Genomic DNA, 20,686 nt, shown 5'->3' with positions numbered 1-20,686 from the left:
CTGTGAGAGACGGAATCTAAAACAAAAATCCAGAAAATCACATTGTATGATTTTTAAGTAATTAATTTGCATTTTATTCCATGACATAAGTATTTGATCACCTACCAACCAGTAAGAATTCCGGCTCTCACAGACCTGTTAATTTTTCTTTAAGAAGCCCTCCTGTTCTCCACTCATTAACTGTATTAACTGCACCTGTCCACACACTCAATCAAACAGACTCCAACCTCTCCACAATGGCCAAGACCAGAGAGCTGTGTAAGGACATCAGGGATAAAATTGTAGACGTGCACAAGGCTGGGATGGGCTACAGGACAATAGGCAAGCAGCTTGGTGAGAAGGCAACAACTGTTGGCACAATTATTAGAAAATGGAAGAAGTTCAAGACGACGGTCAATCACCCTCGGTCTGGGACTCCATGCAAGATCTCACCTCGTGGGGCATCAATGATCATGAGGAAGGTGAGGGATCAGCCCAGAACTACACAGCAGGACCTGGTCAATGACCTGAAGAGAGCTGGGACCACAGTCTCAAAGAAAACCATTAGTAACACACTACGCCGTCATGGATTAAAATCCTGCAGCGCACGCAAGGTCCCCCTGCTCAAGCCAGCGCATGTCCAGGCCCGTCTGAAGTTTGCCAATGACCATCTGAATGATCCAGAGGAGGAATGGGAGAGGGTCATGTGGTCTGATGAGACAAAAATAGAGGTTTTTGGTCTACACTCCACTCGCCGTGTTTGGAGGAAGAAGAAGGATGAGTACAACCTCAAGAACACCATCCCAACCGTGAAGCATGGAGGTGGAAACATCATTATTTGGGGATGCTTTTCTGCAAAGGGGACAGGACGACTGCACCGTATTGAGGGGAGGATGGATGGGGCCATGTATCGCGAGATCTTGGCCAACAACCTCCTTCCCTCAGTAAGAGCATTGAAGATGGGTCGTGGCTGGGTCTTCCAGCATGACAACGACCCGAAACACACAGCCAGGGCAACTAAGGAGTGGCTCCGTAACAAGCATCTCAAGGTCCTGGAGTGGCCTAGCCAATCTCCAGACCTGAACCCAATAGAACATCTTTGGAGGGAGCTGAAAGTCCGTATTTCCCAGCGACAGCCCCGAAACCTGAAGGATCTGGAGAAGGTCTGTATGGAGGAGTGGGCCAAAATCCCTGCTGCAGTGTGTGCAAACCTGGTCAAGACCTACAGGAAACGTACGATCTCTGTAATTGCAAACAAAGGTTTCTGTACCAAATATTAAGTTCTGCTTTTCTGATGTATCAAATACTTATGTCATGCAATAAAATGCAAATTAATTACTTAAAAATCATACAATGTGATTTTCTGGATTTTTGTTTTAGATTCCATCTCTCACAGTTTATGTGTACATATGATAAAAATTACAGACCTCTACGTGCTTTGTAAGTAGGAAAACCTGCAAAATCGGCAGTGTATCAAATACTTGTTCTCCCCACTGTATGTAAATTACATATCTGCATTTCATTTTTACGAAATTTGAATTATTTTCAAAAAAAACATGTTTTCACTTTGTCATTATGGGGTATTGTGTGTAGATGGGTGAAAAAAATAATCATTTTAATCAATTTTGAATTGAGGCTGTAACAATTTTTAATAAGTCAAGGGGTATGAATACTTTAAGGCACTGTTAATCAAATCTCGAAAATTGGACAGTCTAAAGTTACAGTACATTAGCCATCAATACAAGAAAGACCAAACAAGGTATTCAAATAAACACACTTGAGACATGATTTGTTGTCAATTACTTTTTTTCCCCCCTTCTCACTACTAAACAAACATACAAACATAATTTACATGTTTAAACAGTTGTTTTGTAAAGAAAAGGTATTTCTGGAAAGCAAGCTGGTAGAGGAGTGTGTCAGGCAGTGTATTTCTCCTCTCCTTGCCGCTGGGTTTTATGGTAATGAGTATAACTGCCATGGAGCTCGTTGAACACCTCTCTGACACCCATCTGGAGGGTGGTGTTCAAAAACTTCACGTCCTGCTCAACACAGAGGTCCAGGATCCTGTAAACTCCCTCTGTCAGGTGTGTCTTGATGTCTGGTTGTAGAGTAACCTTGAGGGCGTGGAAAGGAGAAGAAGGGAGGCGAGGGTTTCAATTTGACTGAGAGTGAGGCTGGGCAAGGGGTATTAAAATGGACTCAGAAACGTCATATTGTTGGTGTGAGGAGTGAGATGGCTGATCAGTGTTTTGCCTCTTTCTTACACCTTTATTTGTGAACGCAGCTGCGGCAGTTCTGAAAGCCTGGTAGGAACATAATGTACTGCCAGCTGGAAACTAGACAGTGCCTCAACAAAACCTCTCAGAGAGATGCCAAGGCACATACTGAGGTGTGTTTCTTGGCTTAGTTTACCTGGAAAGAACCATGGTAGTGTTGAACTATTGCTTTAACCAATCCTTTGTTTAATCCTTACTAAAAGAGTTTCCCATGGACTCTTACATTACAAATCAATCCTCATGCATCTTAGAGTTTGCTAAATGACATGTTAGTCATTTAGCAGACGCTCTTATCCAGAGCGACTTACAGTAGTGAGGGCATACATTTTCTTCCCTTTCTCTGCCTGTTCCATGGAAAATGCTGACACATGAGTCATTTAACGTGAATGCAGTCTCGTAGACCCTAGGAACAAATGTGGGTTTGAGACAGTACCAGATATGCTCAGGCGGCATCACATAATGAGACAGACAGAAAAAGAGTCTACAGTAAGTACAGTCCTTTAGAGGACAAGTTGGCGCAGGGAGGGACACAAGATTATGGCGGAAATGAAATGTTGACTTCTCTTTCCTTCAAATCTGAGAAGTCCAGAGGACTTGCCTTAGCAGCTCTAAATGCAATACCAAGCATGGTGTAACTCCACAATAACAAACAGCAATGGATCAAATTAAAATCCTGGTATTCAATTTGCAGATAGGGAATTTCCTTCAGATGTAAGGGCTTGTGAGGGATGAGAAAGGAGAGAAGGGAGATTTGGAGGCCATTTAAGTGAAACATTATGTTTTCAACCTGCAAAAGAATAATAAAATAGCCTAATCGCCTTTTAAAACTGTGAGCGAAAGTCGCGGCCATCTTCCTTGATGATGAGAAAAAAACAGAGTTCTTACCTTCTGTAGCTCGCTGACGTACTGTGCTACCATGAAGGAGGAGAGGATAGTGAAGCCCTCGGCTGTGGTGGCGATGTGGGAGTACATGCGTTCCACTAGACGAGCACACTTCAAAAGCACCTCCGCATCGGTCTCAGGGGCTGGGGAATAGAAGAGGAAAGCTTTTTGAAAACTAGACCATGCCAAACGCTGAGGGCTAAACATTTATTTCAGCCAGAACTCCAGAAGTGGGACAACTTCAAAAAATTGTGACTTTTGAGTGATGCAACACAGTGTGTGTTCAGAGTGCACTGTTCAGAGTGCACTGAAACAGACGTGGGCTGGTTATTGCTGATGAAAGCACAGCATTTGAATCAAATCCCAAGGGTGCGGCTGAGAATGAATATATTGTGAATGCATTGTGACAGAGCAGTACAATAAGAATAGGGTTTTGTATAAGCTGAGACTTCCATCATGATAGCTAAGAGCAGAATATGAAGCAACAAAAGCCATTTAACCATTCTAATTGTGTATAGACTAATGTTTATGCTCACAGTCTGCATAAAACAAACAGTTTAGCCCATTAGAGAACACAAAGGCAGTCTTATGTTGTTCCTTTTATAAACAGGAAAACATAATGTATCACTGAATATGCTGATCACATAGCTGAATACAGCTCCTCAACACTGATTCAACTCATGAGGGATGCATTTAGCAGTACATGATTTTAAAAGGTGTCCATCCACGAGCTTGGCTGGGACTCCAGCTGTGCACTGTGCTTTTCATGTCTCCTTCGAAAGTTCTGTCATCCTCAATGGGAATTTTTGATTTCCCTCATGTTGTTTTTGATCCAGTCCACAGGGACAGCAGGGCATACAACCAGCAACAGAAATGTAACATTACTGAAGGAGAAAGCATTCTTCTTCTTTCTCTCTTTCCACTGGGTGAGCTCCATTGATTAAAATAGGCCCAGTTTCATGTGGAGTCTCCTTGGGAATGTGGAGCGGGCACGACCACCTTTTACATAGTATAACATGATACGACTCACCTATAACATACTTCAATGCCCTGAAATACTCTTGCCCGATTAACAGGACTGGTTAGCCTGGTGACAGCATGCTGGAGTCGTTTGACACTGACAGCACATACAGTGGGGGAAAAAAGTATTTAGTCAGCCACCAATTGTGCAAGTTCTCCCACTTAAAAAGATGAGAGAGGCCTGTAATTTTCATCATAGGTACACGTCAACTATGACAGACAAAATGAGAAAAAAAAATCCAGAAAATCACATTGTAGGACTTTTAATGAATTTATTTGCAAATTATGGTGGAAAATAAGTATTTGGTCAATAACAAAAGTTTCTCAATACTTTGTTATATACCCTTTGTTGGCAATGACACAGGTCAAACGTTTTCACAAGGTTTTCACACACTGTTGCTGGTATTTTGGCCCATTCCTCCATGCAGATCTCCTCTAGAGCAGTGATGTTTTGGGGCTGTCGCTGGGGAACACAGACTTTCAACTCCCTCCAAAGATTTTCTATGGGGTTGAGATCTGGAGACTGGCTAGGCCACTCCAGGACCTTGAAATGCTTCTTACGAAGCCACTCCTTCGTTGCCCGGGCGGTGTGTTTGGGATCATTGTCATGCTGAAAGACCCAGACACGTTTCATCTTCAATGCCCTTGCTGATGGAAGGAGGTTTTCACTCAAAATCTCACGATACATGGCCCCATTCATTCTTTCCTTTACACGGATCAGTCGTCCTGGTCCCTTTGCAGAAAAACAGCCCCAAAGCATGATGTTTCCACCCCCATGCTTCACAGTAGGTATAGTGTTCTTTGGATGCAACTCAGCATTCTTTGTCCTCCAAACACGACGAGTTGAGTTTGTACCAAAAAGTTATATTTTGGTTTCATCTGACCATATGACATTCTCCCAATCCTCTTCTGGATCATCCAAATGCACTCTAGCAAACTTCAGATGGGCCTGGACATGTACTGGCTTAAGCAGGGGGACACATCTGGCACTGCAGGATTTGAGTCCCTGGCGGCATAGTGTGTTACTGATGGTAGGCTTTGTTACTTTGGTCCCAGCTCTCTGTAGGTCATTCACTAGGTCCCCCCGTGTGGTTCTGGAATTTTTCTCACCGTTCTTGTGTTCATTTTGACTCCACGGGGTGAGATCTTGCGTGGAGCCCCAGATCGAGGGAGATTATCAGTGGTCTTGTATGTCTTCCATTTCCTAATAATTGCTCCCACAGTTGATTTCTTCAAACCAAGCTGCTTACCTATTGCAGATTCAGTCTTCCCAGCCTGGTGCAGGTCTACAATTTTGTTTCTGGTGTCCTTTGACAGCTCTTTGGTCTTGGCCATAGTGGAGTTTGGAGTGTGACTGTTTGAGGTTGTGGACAGGTGTCTTTTATACTGATAACAAGTTCAAACAGGTGCCATTAATACAGGTAACGAGTGGAGGACAGAGGAGCCTACAATGTGATTTTCTGGATTTGTTTTTCTCAATTTGTCTGTCATAGTTGACGTGTACCTATGATGAAAATTACAGGCCTCTCTCATCTTTTTAAGTGGGAGAACTTGCACAATTGGTGGCTGACTAAATACTTTCTTTCCCCACTGTATATACAGAGGACTCCCTTGGGAGGACCCCAGGCTAAATATCATGTCAACTTCTAAAACAACAGGCAGTGTCAAATGTCAAGGAGTGTGATGATTAAATGCTGGAAAATACATTTAGTACACATGACGATGGGTGGTTGCTCTTTAAATGGGAACCAGCAGGAAAATAGAAACTGCTGAATAACTTTTTCGAAGCACACTTCCTGTAAATGCCAAAAGAGCGTTGTACTAGTAACCGAAAGGTCGCTGGTTCTAATCCCCGAGCCGACTAGGTGAAAAATCTGTCGATGTGCCCTTGAGCAAGGCACTTAACCCTAATTGCTCCTGTAAGTCGCTCTGGATAAGAGCGTCTGCTAAATGACCAATTTATTTTTATTTATTATTCCTATCACTTGAGGTTATGAGTTAATGGGTGAATACTTACCCATCCACCACTTCATACGGTAATGTGAGTGAATAAATGATTGAATGCATGAAATGATGGCCTTACCTCTCTCGGCCTCGCCCTTCTGTCTCCCCTCATGCATGATGGAGACCACCAGGCGGTAGAAACAGTTGAGGAAGGACGGCGCCGCTTTCAGCATCACCTGGGCACATACCAAAATAGGGCCACGTTACAAAAAGTTAAACTTTGACAACATTGCATTTGCGAGACATTTAGATTTGATTAGCCACGTGTCATCAGTCTCCAAACAAGAGAGAAAGAGAAAAAAAAACAGGCCCACAATTCTCAGGCTCGGGCGCTGCGATGTTCCTATGAGTCATCAGTCAGCGAGGTAATCGTTTCCATGCACCCTCCAGTGTTCACGCCAAAGACGTGCCCCTCTCCAGAGCACATCTGCCTCCACTTAAGCGCCCCTCTGGCACAGACCAACAGCCCTTTCCAGAAATTGATTCTGAAGTTTGTCTCTGAGAAGAGAAACTGCTTCATTGCCTACAGCGGGGGAAATAAACAGCTTCATTGCCTACAGCGGGAGGCAGTGGGATGTTTTCCCTGGTTACCACCCTCAAAATATGTTCAATGTCAGGTTGTAATGGGCTAACTTAGGTGCTGGCCTGGATCCAAGGTTGACTGAGCATAATAGTCAAGGCGAATTGGGAAGGGGTAAGCTAGTCACTCCCTTGGGTGCTTGTGTGAAAGTCTGAATCAAGCCAGGGAAATATTCTGGTTGTGTTCCTCTGCTCAGACGTTGCTGACGCATTCCAGATCTTACAACGTCTGGATAGGTATTTTATGTATCAGCTAACATATGTTATAGTAATCTGATGCATGCAACGTCTGAGCAGGGAAACACAACCTTCATATGAATCATATTAAGGTAAACCTGTGTGGTAGGTGTTGTTATGCAAGTATAAGACTTCCCCGGGAACACATTTACATTTACATTTTTGTCATTTAGCAGACGCTCTTGTCCAGAGCGATTTACAGTTTTGTGAATGCATATATTTTTCATACACCTACATATTGTGTCAAAAGCCTTCAGGAGACGCATAATTACAGGGAGAAGGGGAATTATTTTGAGGGGATTGACACTGAAAAACCATGCAGCATAGTTGTTGTCAAAGTACTTGTCACGGAATCAGCCGAGGCTGCCCCTCCTCCTTGCTCGGGCAGGCTTCGGCGTTCGTCGTCCCCGGAGTACTAGCTGCCACCGATCTATGTTTCGGTGTTTGTCTAGTTTGTCCTGATTGTTTTCACCTGTTTCCCATTATGTTACATTGTATTCCCTTTATAACCCCCTGTCTCTCATTGGTTATTGTGTGTGATTATTTTCCGTGATGTCGGCAGTGTTCGGGTGTATGCGTATTTTGTTCCTCCCTGTTTGGAGGTTTTGCTTGCATTTTGATTACTGTGCTAGTAAAGTTTGTCTGCCAGTAGCTCGGTGTCCTGCGCTTGACTTCGCTCACAGCATACACGTCGCCCTGACAGAATCACACACCACTCATGGAGTCAGCAGGAGCGGCGGTGCCAGCTGGATCAATGGAGGAACGCGTCGAACACCAAGCGGCCATGATCCAGGCTCTCGGCACCGCCATGGAACGGGTGGTGAGCACTATTGAGCGATGGGAAAGAGGGGGTCTGCCTACGCCTCCTCCAACGATACCACCACCATCGGCGATGCCCATCGCTTCACCTCCGGGGTCCAGTGGGATTCGACTCTCGCTCCCGAAGGGCTTATGATGGCACAGCGGCCGGGTGTCAGGGTTTCCTGCTCCAGGTTGAACTCTACCTAGCAACCATCCACCCGGTGCCCTCGGGATACGAGAGCGTGTCCGCCCTCATCTCCTGTCTGTCCGGCAAGGCGCTGGAGTGGGCCAACGCTGAGTGGGGGGGGAATAGACGCCGCTACTGTCAACTATGCGGAGGTCACCCGCCGCTTCAGGGCAGTATTCGATCATCCACCAGAGGGTAAAGCGGCGGGTGAGCGTCTATTCCACCTTAGACAGGGAAGGAGGAGCGCACAGGAGTTCGCACTGGACTTCCGGACGCTGGCTGCCAACGCGGGATGGAATGAGAGGGCCCTCATCGACCACTACAGATGTAGCCTGAGGGAGGATGTGCGTCGGGAATTGGCCTGCAGGGACACCAACCTCAGCTTCGACCAACTGGTGGACATGTCCATTCGCCTGGATACCCTGTTGGCTACCCGCGGACGTCCGGATTCAGGGCCGTCCATTCCATCCCCCAGCACTTCCGAGCCGACCCCTATGGAGCTCGGAGGTGCTGGTGCTAGGGAGACCAGGAGAGAGACCAGGAGGGAGGCCGTCCCCTGCACCTACTGTGGCCGCAGAGGACACACTGCTGGTCGGTGCTGGGGAGGGTCTCCTAGGAATCGAGGCAGTAGGCAGCGCACTGATGAGTCATTCCAGGTGAGTAGGCACCCAACTCACCCAGAGCTCTCTGTTGCGCATATGTGTATTAAAGTTGTGTTTCCCGAGGTTTCTCCTCACTCCCAGCATAAGGCGCTAGTAGATTCAGGCGCAGCTGGGAATGTTATTGATCGCTAATTCACCTATAAGTTAGGGATTCCTATTGTACCTGTTGATGTGCCCTTCCCCATCCATGCCCTAGATAGCCGCCCTTTGGGGTCAGGATTGATTAGGGAAGTCACAGCGCCTCTCAGGATGAAAACGCAGGAGGGCCATGAGGAGATACTACGTTTGTATTTGATTGATTCTCCTGCGTTTCCCGTGGTGTTGGGGCTTCCCTGGTTAACATCTCATGACCCCAACATTTCATGGCAACAGAGGGCTCTCAAGGGATGGTCTGATCAGTGTTTCGGGCGGTGTGTAGGTGTTTCCGTAGGGGCAACGACGGTGGAAAGCCCGAACCAAGTTCCCACCATGCACATTCCACCTGAGTATGCCGATTTGGCACTCGCCTTCTGTAAAAAGAAGGCGACTCAATTACCACCTCATCGACAGGGGGATTGTGCGATAGACCTCCAAGTAGGCGCTGCACTTCCGCGTAGTCATGTGTATCCTCTGTCTCAGGAGGAGACGGCGGCTATGGAGACATACGTCACCGAATCTCTGAGACAGGGATACATATGGCCGTCCACTTCCCCTGCGTCCTCAAGTTTCTTTTTTGTGAAGAAGGATGGGGGTTTACGTCCGTGTATTGATTACCGTGGTCTCAATCAGATCACAATCAAATACAGCTATCCTCTCCCTCTGATTGCTAGTATGACGGAGTCATTACACGGGGCGCGATTCTTCACAAAATTGGATCTCAGGAGCGCGTACAACCTGGTGCGCATTAGGGAGGGAGATGAGTGGAAGACAGCATTCAGTACCACCTCGGGTCTCTATGAGTACCTCGTCATGCCATACGGTTTAATGAATGCTCCTTCAGTCTTCCAATCATTTGTGGACGAGATTTTCCGGGACTTGCATGGACAGGGTGTAGTGGTGTATATTGATGACATTCTAATTTACTCCGCTACACGAGCCGAGCATGTGTCCCTGGTGCGTTGAGTGCTTGGTAGACTGTTAGAGCATGACCTGTATGCGAAGGCGGAGAAATGTCTGTTCTTCCAGGAGTCCATCTCCTTCCTGAGACATCGGTTGTCCGCGTCAGCGGTGGAGATGGAGATTGCCATTTACGCACGGCAGAAACGCGGTCAGACTCCCACCACGGTGAAGGAAGTGCAGCGGTTCTTGGGTTTTGCCAATTACTACCGGAGGTTTATCCAGGGCTTTGGACAGGTAGCAGCTCCCATTACCTCCCTGCTAAAGGGGGGTCCGGTGCGTCTGCAGTGGTCGGCTGAGGCGGACAGGGCGTTTAGACATCTGAAGGACCTGTTTACCTCGGTTCCGGTGCTGGCACATCCGGATCCCTCTTTGGCGTTCCAAGTTGAGGTGGATGCGTCCGAGGCTGGGATCGGTGCTGTGCCGTCTCAGCGCTCGGGTACGCCACCAAAACTCTGCCCCTGTGCTTTCTATTCTAAGAAGCTCAGTCCGGCGGAGCGCAATTATGACGTGGGGGACAGGGAGCTGTTGGCTGTGGTTCAAGCACTGAAGGTGTGGAGGCATTGGCTTGAGGGGGCTAAACACCCTTTTCTCATTCTGACTGACCATCGTAACCTGGAGTACTTCCGGGCAGCGAGGAGGCTGAACCCTCGCCAGGCGAGGTGGGCTATGTTTTTCTCCCGATTTGTATTTAAGCTCACCTATAGACCAGGGTCACAGAACGCTAAGGCAGAAGCCCTGTCCCGACTATATGACACAGAGGAGAGGTCCATTGAGCCCACTCCCATACTCCCGGAGTCTTGTCTGGTGGCGTGGGAGGTTGATGCGGACATCGAGCGGGCGTTACGTACCGATCCTACTCCCCACAGTGTCCAGAGGGTCGGAAGTACGTGCCGCTCGAGGTTCGCGATCGATTTATATATTGGGCTCACGTCACCCTCCTCTGGTCATCCTGGTATTGGTCGGACAGTGCACTGCCTTAGTGGGAAGTACTGGTGGCCCACTTTAGCTAAGGACGTGAGGGTTTATGTTTCCTCCTGCTCGGTGTGCGCCCAGTGTAAGGCGCCTAGACACCTGCCCAGAGGGAAGTTACAACCCCTACCCGTTCCACAACGGCCGTGGTCTCACCTAACGGTGGATTTTGTCACGGACCTTCCCCCCCTCCCAGGGGAACACGACGATCTTGGTCGTTGTGGATCGGTTTTCGAAGGCCTGCCGTCTCATTCCTATGCCAGGTCTCCCTACTGCCCTACAAACTGCTGACGCCCTGTTCACACACGTCTTCCGGCACTACGGGGTGCCTGAGGATATAGTGTCTGATCGGGGTCCCCAGTTCACCTCTAGAGTCTGGAGGGCGTTTATGGAACGTCTGGGGGTCTCGATTAGCCTTACCTCAGGTTTTCACCCCGAGAGTAATGGGCAGGTGGAGAGAGTGAACCAGGATGTGGGTAGGTTTCTGAGGTCCTATTGCCAGGACCGGCAGGAGGAGTGGTCAGGATATATTCCCTGGGCAGAGATAGCCCAAAACTCACTCCGCCACTCCTCCACTAACCTTACGCCTTTCCAGTGTGTGCTAGGTTATCAGCCGGTCCTGGCACCTTGGCATCAGAGCCAGATCGAAGCCCCTGCGGTGGACAAGTGGTTTCGGCGCTCAGAAGAAACCTGGAATGCTGTGCATGTCCATCTGCAGCGGGCTATCAGGCGGCAAAAGGCGAGCGCCGATCGCCACCGCAGTGAGGCTCCGGTGTATGCACTGGGAGATCGGGTCTGGCTCTCGACCCGAAACCTGCCCCTTCGCCTGCCCTGCCGGAAGCTGGGTCGGCAGTTTGTGGGGCCATTTAAAGTCCTGAGGAGATTGAACTAGGTATGCTATAGGTTACAACTGTCCATTAATTACAGCATTAACCCCTCGTTCCATGTGTCTCTCCTCAGGCCGGTGGTGGCTGGTCCACTCCAGGAGAGTAAGGTACGAGAGGCTCCTCCGCCCCCGTTGGACATCGAGGGGGCTCCGGTGTACTCAGTCCGTTCCATCTTGGATTTGAGGCGTCGGATGGGGGCCTGCAGTATCTCGTGGAGTGGGAGGGGTACGGTCCGGAGGAACGGTGCTGGGTCCCTAGGAGGGACATCCTAGATCCCTCCATGTTGAGGCACTTCCACCGGAGTCATCCGACTCGCCCTGCTCCGCATCCTCCTGGCCGTCCCCGACGCCGGGGTCGGCGCACGGCTGGTGCCGCGCGTCAAGGGGGGGGTACTGTCACGGAATCAGCCGAGACCGTCCCTGGAGTACTAGCTGCCACCGATCTATGTTTCGGTGTTTGTCCTGATTGTTTTCACCTGTTTCCCATTATGTTACATTGTATTCCCTTTATAACCCTCTGTCTCTCATTGGTTATTGTGTGTGATTGTTTTCTGTGAGGTCGGCAGTGTTCGGGTGTATGTGTATTTTGTTCCTCCCTGTTTGGAGGTTTTGCTTGCATTTTGATTACTGTGCTAGTAAAGTTTGTCTGCCAGTAGCTCGGTGTCCTGCGCTTGACTTCGCTCACAGCATACACGTCACCCTGACAGTATTGCAAATAGAATAATGTTATTGTGAATTTGGAGGTGAAATGTATGATTCAAATTCTGGTACATTTGCATTTTATTTTTTAACATTTTAGTCATTTAGCAGACGCTCTTATCCAGAGCGACTTACAGTTAGTGAGTGCATACATTTTTCATACTGGCTACAGGAGGCACAGCGAGAATTGTTATTATGAACCCGAGTTACCAGACTAAATCTTTCTACGGGTCAGTCCATAGATAGGTGGACACTGATATCACAATATGATTTCCTGGGTAAATGACAAAACACTAGCAACGGTCATCGAAATTGTTATAAACAATTCTAATAAATGTAACAGTTGGACAATGGGCAAAGATTTTTAAATTTTTTTTGTATAATCCATCAGATATTGACTGAACTATAGCACAGAACATTTTTTACTGGCATGGACAAATAATGGAGTTCAGGGATTTTTGTGGGAATTCAGGTATTATATTTATTGTAAAATGTAACATTTTTCGCTTAGAATGTACTCCTATATTTTCTTATTGTATCAGTTATTTTTTTTGTGTGTGTGTTAAAATAAAGACAATTATACAGTATGTGCCACATTTGCATAAATACACCAGGTGTATTTACATAAACTCAGCAAAAAAAGAAACGCCCTCTCACTGTCAACTGCGTTTATTTTCAGCAAACTTAACGTGTAAATATTTGTATGAACATAAGATTCAACAACTGAGACACAAACTGAACAACTTCCACAGACATGTGACTAACAGAAATTGAATAATGTGTCCCTGAACAAAGGGGGGTAAAAAAAAAAAAAAGTAACATTCAGTATCTGGTGTGGCAACCAGCTGCATTAAGTACTGCAGTGCATCTCCTCCTCATGGACTGCACCAGATTTGCCAGTTCTTGCTGTGAGATGTTACCCCACTCTTCCACCATGGCACCTGCAAGTTCCCAGACATTTCTGTGGGGAATGGCCCTAGCCCTCACCCTCCGATCCAACAGGTCCCAGACGTGCTCAATGGGATTGAGATCCGGGCTCTTCGCTGGCCATGGCAGAACACTGACATTCCTGTCTTGCAGGAAATCACACACAGAACGAGCAGTATGGCTGATGGCATTGTCATGCTGGAGGGTCATGTCAGGATGAGCCTGCAGGAAGGATACTACATGAGGGAGGAGGATGTCTTCCCTGTAACGCACAGCGTTGAGATTGCCTGCAATGACAACAAGCTCAGTCCGATGATGCTGTGACACACCGCCCCAGACCATGACGGACCCTCCACCTCCAAATCGATCCCGCTCCAGAGTACAGGCCTCAGTGTAACGCTCATTCCTTCGACGATAAACGCGAATCTGACCATCACCCCTGGTGAGACAAAACCACGACTCGTCAGTGAAGAGCACTTTTTGCCAGTCCTGTCTGGTCCAGCGATGGTGGGTTTGTGCCGATAGTCGACGTTGTTGCCGGTGATGTCTGGTGAGGACCTGCCTTACAACAGGCCTACAAGCCCTCAGTCCAGCCTCTCTCAGCCTATTGCGGACCGTCTGAGCACTGATGGAGGGATTGTGCGTTCCTGGTGTAACTCGGGCAGTTGTTGTTGCCATCCTGTACCTGTCCCGCAGGTGTGATGTTTGGATGTACCAATCCTGTGCAGGTGTTGTTACACGTGGTCTGCCACTGCGAGGACGATCAGCTGTCCGTCCTGTCTCCCTGTAGCGCTGTCTTAGGCGTCTCACAGTACAGACATTGCAAAGTATTGCCCTGGCCACATCTGCAGTCCTCATGCCTCCTTGCAGCATGCCTAAGGCACGTTCACGCAGATGAGCAGGGACCATGGGCATCTTTCTTTCGGTGTTTTTCAGAGTCAGTAGAAAGGCCTCTAGTGTCCTAAGTTTTTATAACTGCGACCTTAATTGCTGGTTAAGGTCGCAGTTATAAAATTACAGGTTCATGTTAATTTATTTTTTATTTTATTTTTCTCTGGGGGAATGGATCAGCTTAATATTGCAGATAGATTGTATCTTCTATCAATGTAATTGTCTGCATCACTTCCAATCCCCCATGTTTTTTTTATATATTTTTTTTATATATATACTCCCCTTTATTACTTTTCAACCCCACCATCCTTTCCCTACTTGGAGTAAATTAGTGAACAACAATGCCCAATTCTCATTGCTTCTACAGATTGTGAATTAAAAATAAACATTTTTGCTAAAAGTATTATTATATTATTGATTGATTGATTGACTATGACTTTTCAGATCACCCAGTAATGCCATCTGCAAGGTTAGTTCCAGGTAAATATTGCAATCCTTTAGCCATTCCTGGACCTGTGTCCAAAAACAAGCTACAAATGGACTTAATTGTTTATGGTTCATTGAACAAGCATGGGAAACAGTGTTTAAACCCTTTACAATGAAGATCTGTGAAGTTATTTGGATTTTTACAAATTATCTTTGAAAGACAGTGTCCTGAAAAAGGGACATTTCTTTTTTTGCTGAGTTTATATGATAAAATTAACATAAAACTGTGGAGCAGTGTTGTAACCACCAAACACTTGTCCGTCTACCCTACCTGTATTCACCTGTGCCGTCTAGACTACCTCATTAATTACTGTTGTCACATTCTCTTGCATAATTCAGCAAGAGTCAATAGCAGGATACCCTCGGATTGAAAATCAACACGGGGGGCCAGTGTATGCACTCACTAATTGTAAGTCGCTCTGGATAAGAGCGTCTGCTAAATGTAAATGTAGATTACAGCCATCTTTACAGGTACATTATTAATTTCAAATTCTATGTTCATACAACGTACCCATAGGCTGCCACTCAAAAGAAAAATAACAGTAAGAATAATACATTCCGTATAAAACAGGAAAAGAAAACAAACAAACGTCCTATCCCATTCCCCCAACCCCACGTCTCCATTCAGAGGGTGAATGTCCAAAACAAAAGAGTGCCTTGTGAACGGGGTATTGTAGTAGGTGCCAGGCGCACCGGTTTGATTGTGTCAAGAACTGCAACGCTGCTGGGTTTTTCACGCTCAACAGTTTCCTGTGTGTATCAAGAATGGTCCACCACCCAAAGGACATCCAGCCAACTTGACACAACTGTGGGAAGCATTGGAGTCCACATGGGCCAGCATCCCTGTGGACACCTTGTAGAGTCCATGCCCGAATTTAGGCTGTTCCGAGGGCAAAAGGGTTTATTAGGTACACCCATCTAGTACCAGGTTGGACCCCCCTTGGCCTCTAGAGCAGCATGAATTCTTCAGGGCATGGAAACATTGCTCAATTGGTATCAAGGGACCTAACATGTGCCAGGAAAACATTCCCCACACCACACCACCACCAGCCTGTACCGTTGACACCAGGCAGGATGGGGCCATGGATTCATGCTGCTTACGCTAAATCTTGACTTTGCCATCAGTATGATGCAACAGGAACCGGGATTTAGGCTGTTTTTCCACTCCCCAATTGTCCAGTGTTGGTGATCGCATGCCCAATGGAGCCGCTTCTCGTTTTTAGCTGATAGGAGTGGAGCCCAATGTGGTCGTCTGCTGCAATAGCCCATCCGTGACAAGGACAAACGGCGTTGTGCGTTCCAAGATGCCGTTCTGCACACCACTGTTGTACTGCGTCGTTATTTGTGTTGGGCTGTAGCTGAGATTATTCTTTACAGAGTCAAGTATATTTGTCCAGGCCTCAATTGTTCCTTGACTAGCACCAGTAATTCTCGCTGTCCATAATTCTAATGTTTTAACTTCTAATATTAACTGTATCCACTGGTGAATTGGGAGAGAGTGAGGTGATTGCCAACTAAGAGCCAACATCATCTTTTGCGGCAGTGCTGTCTGCCAGCAGTAATCATCTCTGATTGATTGAGAGATTCAAGGAGCTATCATCGTTAAGTAACATAATAGATGCAATGCATTGAATATTTACATTCATGCACTTCTAAATGAATTTTGTAACTTTGCCCCAGAAGCATTTAACTGCAAGGTACTCCCACATCATATGAAGGAATGTGCCTACCTGATTTAGGGGACACGTCAACAGTTGGGAGTTGGGGCCCAATTTCACCGTAAAACATTTCCTTGGTGTTAAATACAGTCTGTGAACAAACTTAAAATGTATCAATTGATGGTTCAGATTACGTGATGCCAAGGTCAATTTTTTTATTTATAAATCCAATCATTGGATGGTTCGGTAGTTGCGTTTCCCAAGCTACTCCATAAGCCAGCATTGCTGACAAATTGTAAATCTAGAAAAAAGGAGTTGCCTGGTAACATATACACACACACATATACAGTTGAAGTCGGAAGTTTACATACACTTAGGTTGGAGTCATTAAAACTTGTTTTTCAACCACTCCACAAATTTCTTGTTAACAAACTATAGTTTTGGCAAGTCGGTTAGGACATCTACTTTGTGCATGACAAGTAATTTTTCCAACACTTGTTTACAGACAGATTATTTCACTTATAATTCACTGTATCACAATTCCAGTGGATCAGAAGTTTACAAACACTAAGTTGACTGTGCCTTTAAACAGCTTGGAAAATTCCAGAAAAGTATGTCATGGCTTTAGAAGCTTCTGATAGGCTAATTGACATAATTTGTGTCAGTTGGAGGTGTATCTGTGGATGTATTTCAAGGCTGCAGGAGGGACTGGTGCACTTCATAAAATAGATGGCATCATGAGGAAGGAAAATTGTGTGGATATATTGAAGCAACATCTCAAGACATCAGTCAGGAGGTTAAAGCTTGGTCGCAAATGGGTCTTCCAAATGGACAATGACCCCAAGCATACTTCCAAAGTTGTGGCAAAATGGCTTAAGGACAACAAAGTCAAGGTATTGGAGTGGCCATCACAAAGCCCTGACCTCAATCCTATAGAACATTTGCGCGCAAGGAGGTCTACAAACCTGACTCAGTTACACCAGCTCTGTCAGGAGGAATGGGCCAAAATTCACCCAACTTATTGTGGAAGGCTACCCGGAACATTTGACCCAAATTAAACAATTTAAAGGCAATGCTACCAAATACTAATTGAGTGTATGTAAACGTCTGACCCACTGGGAATGTGATGAAAGAAATAACAGCTGAAATAAATTATTCTGACATTTCACATTCTTAAAATAAAGTGGTGATCCTAACTGACCTAAGACAGGGCATTTTTACTAGGATTAAATGTCAGAAATAGTGAAAAACTGAGTTTTAATGTATTTGGCTAAGGTGTATGTAAACTTCCAACTTCAACTGTACACACATCTTTCAAATCTTGGAATGTTCTCAAACCATTACTGTCCATGACATCAGCAAGGGTACAGATTCCACATTTGGACTGTTGGGGGGGAATGCAAAAGGCCGCCCTCCAGATCGCAAGGTATTATTGTGAGATATTGGAGTATGGCATGCCATTTTGATTCCCAGTTACATTGTTTTTCAATTTTGCACCAAATACAGTGCATTCGGAAAGTATTCAGACCCCTTTACTTTTTCCACATTTTGTTATGTTACAGCCTTATTCTAAAATGGATTAAATAGTTTTTTTCCTCCCCTCATCAATCTACACACAATACCCGATAATGACGAAGCAAAAAACGGTTTTTAGACATTTTTGCAGATCTAAAAAAAACAAAATAAATGAAATATCACAAAGGGTATTAAGACCCTTTACTCAGTACTTTGTTGAAGCCACTTACTTCGGGACAAGTCACTGAATGTCCTTGAGTTGCCCAGCCAGAGCCCAGACTTGAAAAATAGCTGTGCAGCAACGCTTCCCCATCCAACCTGACAGAGCTTGAGAGGATATGCGGAGAAGAATGGGAGAAACTCTCCAAATACAGGTGTGCCAACCTTGTAGCGTCATACCCAAGAAGACTCAAGGCTGTAATCGCTGCCAAAGGTGCTTCAACAAAGTACTGCGTAAAGGGTCTGAATACTTATGTAAATGTCATATTCGTTTATCTAAAAAACTGTTTTTGCTTTGTCATTATGAGGTATTGTGTGTAGATTGATGAGGGAAAAAAACAATTTTATCGATTTTAGAATAAGGCTGTAACATAACAAAATGTGGAAAAAGTCAAGGGTTCTGAATACTTTCCGAAGGCACTGTAGGTACAGACATTACAGAGATAGAGACTAAAAAAGATACCAGATAAGTATGAGGGGTGAGTTTAAGTACAATTCTTACAAGCTTGTTTGGATGGTAGCTTATTCTTTAGATGTTTGGGGCTGCTGGTGAACCATGATGTGCAGGCATAATCAAAGTGACACTCAGGTGTCAATTGCTAGGTTTCCATCCATTTGACGACAGATTTTCATGTCAATATTCTAACATGACAGGGAAGATTTTAATTTACTGGATATTTGAGAAATGTAATGGACATCCATATGCTTTCAGATCCAACCTGGCGCACCTAGCGCCATCAATAAATGAGGGATGTTGGCCAAATGAGCCACATTTACGTGTCCTTCAAAACAGCCTATAACAAATTACAAAAACACTACTCCTTGTGTTTCAATTGGTAACATAAGCAAAAGTATTGTTTAGGCTACTTTCCTAAAACAATAATTGTCCACCTCACAGTTCAGCTGTCAGAGATTTGACCATTAAATGTATCAGGGCATTGCATGCAAAGGCCTATAGGCTTAGGTGTCCAATGTATGACATTCATATTTTCTTTATAATAAATAAATAAATAAATATATAAAAGGAAGAGAAGCTTAAGCCTAACCCCAGAGAGATAGATATGCCGGTGGCATGCTACCACACCGACATGCATTTCTTTATGTCAGATGGCTACTGCGTCTGCTATACAGATAGACGTACAGATTTTCGATCTGAATATTTTGTATAAAGATAAGCATTATATTGTTAGATTATAGTTTTAACTCTGGTAGGCCTGAAAGTCTTCCTCACCTTAAGTTCAACTGTTGGAGTCAGTTGGAGCGCCGGGTCGCACTGCCTTCATATCATAGGCCTGCAGTAGCTAAAGCTTAATAATAGCCACACCACACCAAACCTTCACAAACGTTTCTAAACTTTATTAGGGTAATATCAAAATTAAGTCATTATTTTTAGGGAATATATGAGCAAAAGAGCAAATGTCAACCAGGGGAAAAACACAATACCCTCCCCTGTGCCCCCCCCAAAAAACACACAACCTTCGGCAAAGCAAAACAAAAGTTTGACAACCCTCCCCTATTTTGGACCACCCCTCCCCCCAGTAAATTAAGATATGTCCCTAATAAAATTACACCTATCTAAAACATACTTTACATTGTTTGCAAGTTCAAAACATAATATCATTATAATCCAAGTGTTCATTTTCGGAAGTTGCTTTCATTCCAGCGCATCTAATTTGTAAACATTTCAATTGTATTAAATTATAACTTTTTTCAATTCCACAAAAAATGAACACCCATCAAAATAAAGTTATCTTTCTTCTTTTTCTTGTGATGAAAGTGTTGAGATAGTACGTAAAATCCCAGACGAAGCTTTAGCGTTCTTATAGATTCAACGGAAAGACAACGTATTCCATTAAGACCATTTCAGCAATTACCGGAGTATGTTTGGCAGGTCACTACACACGTTTCCGCGGTTGTAACGTTAACGGGGAAGAAACGACAGGAACAAGCAAGAATATGAAAGTCGCAGGAGTAAAATTAAAGCAATCAATCAAACGCGATTTAAGTGACAAGTGGATTTTGCACTCCTCGAACACAGGAAATAGATGGCTGAAAAAGACAGATCCTCAGGTGGACGGGGCATGTGCGTTGCTAAAAACACTTGGCATGCCAAGTTGCCAAACTTTTCGCTTGCCAGGAGAGAAACTAATATTCCCATTGCTGCAGTGCACATCTGCACTAGCATACGACCGTGGGATCTATCTACATGTCTAAGCCTTGCATTCAAATAGTTTATGACACAATAAAGGAAGTGCTGTTTTATCCGACATGAACAGCAAATGAAACAAATCAGGCAGTCGGTGCATGGACATTTTAAAGTATTCAGGCTTTCGATTACCGAGAAGCCAGGCTTGAGTTTTTGGCATAGGGGAAGGAGGGAGATGGAGCAATCCCCAGCACTGACAATGATTCATACTCACACCCTGAGGGTGTCTGGATAAAAGGGAAAAATCACAAGGCCATATTTGTGAATATGAAACTAATCCACAACGAGAGATTACAAGAGCACAAAACAGGGCCACTTGTGTTGTACATGTGATGCAAACCCCAGGCAAAAGGAACCATCCGCAGTAATTTAAAGAACTTAAGTAAAAATACTTTAAAGTACTACTTAAGTAGCAGTGGAGGCTCCTCAGATGAAGGGGCGGACCATCCTCCTCAGTGAATTACATAAAAATAGTAAAACATTAAAAAAGTTATATTTTTTAGAT

General features: G+C 45.2%; 1 protein-coding gene across 1 annotated transcript in view; it reads right to left on the bottom strand.

Moving 5' to 3' along the window:
• Window positions 1-1,487: 1,487 nt before the first annotated feature.
• Window positions 1,488-20,686, bottom strand: part of urb2 (URB2 ribosome biogenesis homolog) — a 30,803-nt gene continuing 11,604 nt past the window's right edge. The window contains exons 8-10 of the mRNA XM_084142113.1: window positions 6,241-6,337; window positions 3,141-3,280; window positions 1,488-2,093 (exon numbers count right to left, since the gene is read on the bottom strand). Of these exons, the coding sequence (XP_083998239.1) occupies window positions 1,896-2,093; window positions 3,141-3,280; window positions 6,241-6,337 (435 nt within the window). The 3' untranslated portion in view covers window positions 1,488-1,895. The remainder of the gene's footprint in view (window positions 2,094-3,140; window positions 3,281-6,240; window positions 6,338-20,686) is intronic.

Source organism: Coregonus lavaretus (genome assembly GCF_964263955.1).
Source record: "Coregonus lavaretus genome assembly, chromosome: 25".
NCBI lineage: Eukaryota > Metazoa > Chordata > Actinopteri > Salmoniformes > Salmonidae > Coregonus > Coregonus lavaretus.
The sequence above is the reverse complement of the archived record's forward strand: the minus strand, read 5'-3'. Positions and strand labels throughout refer to the sequence as shown.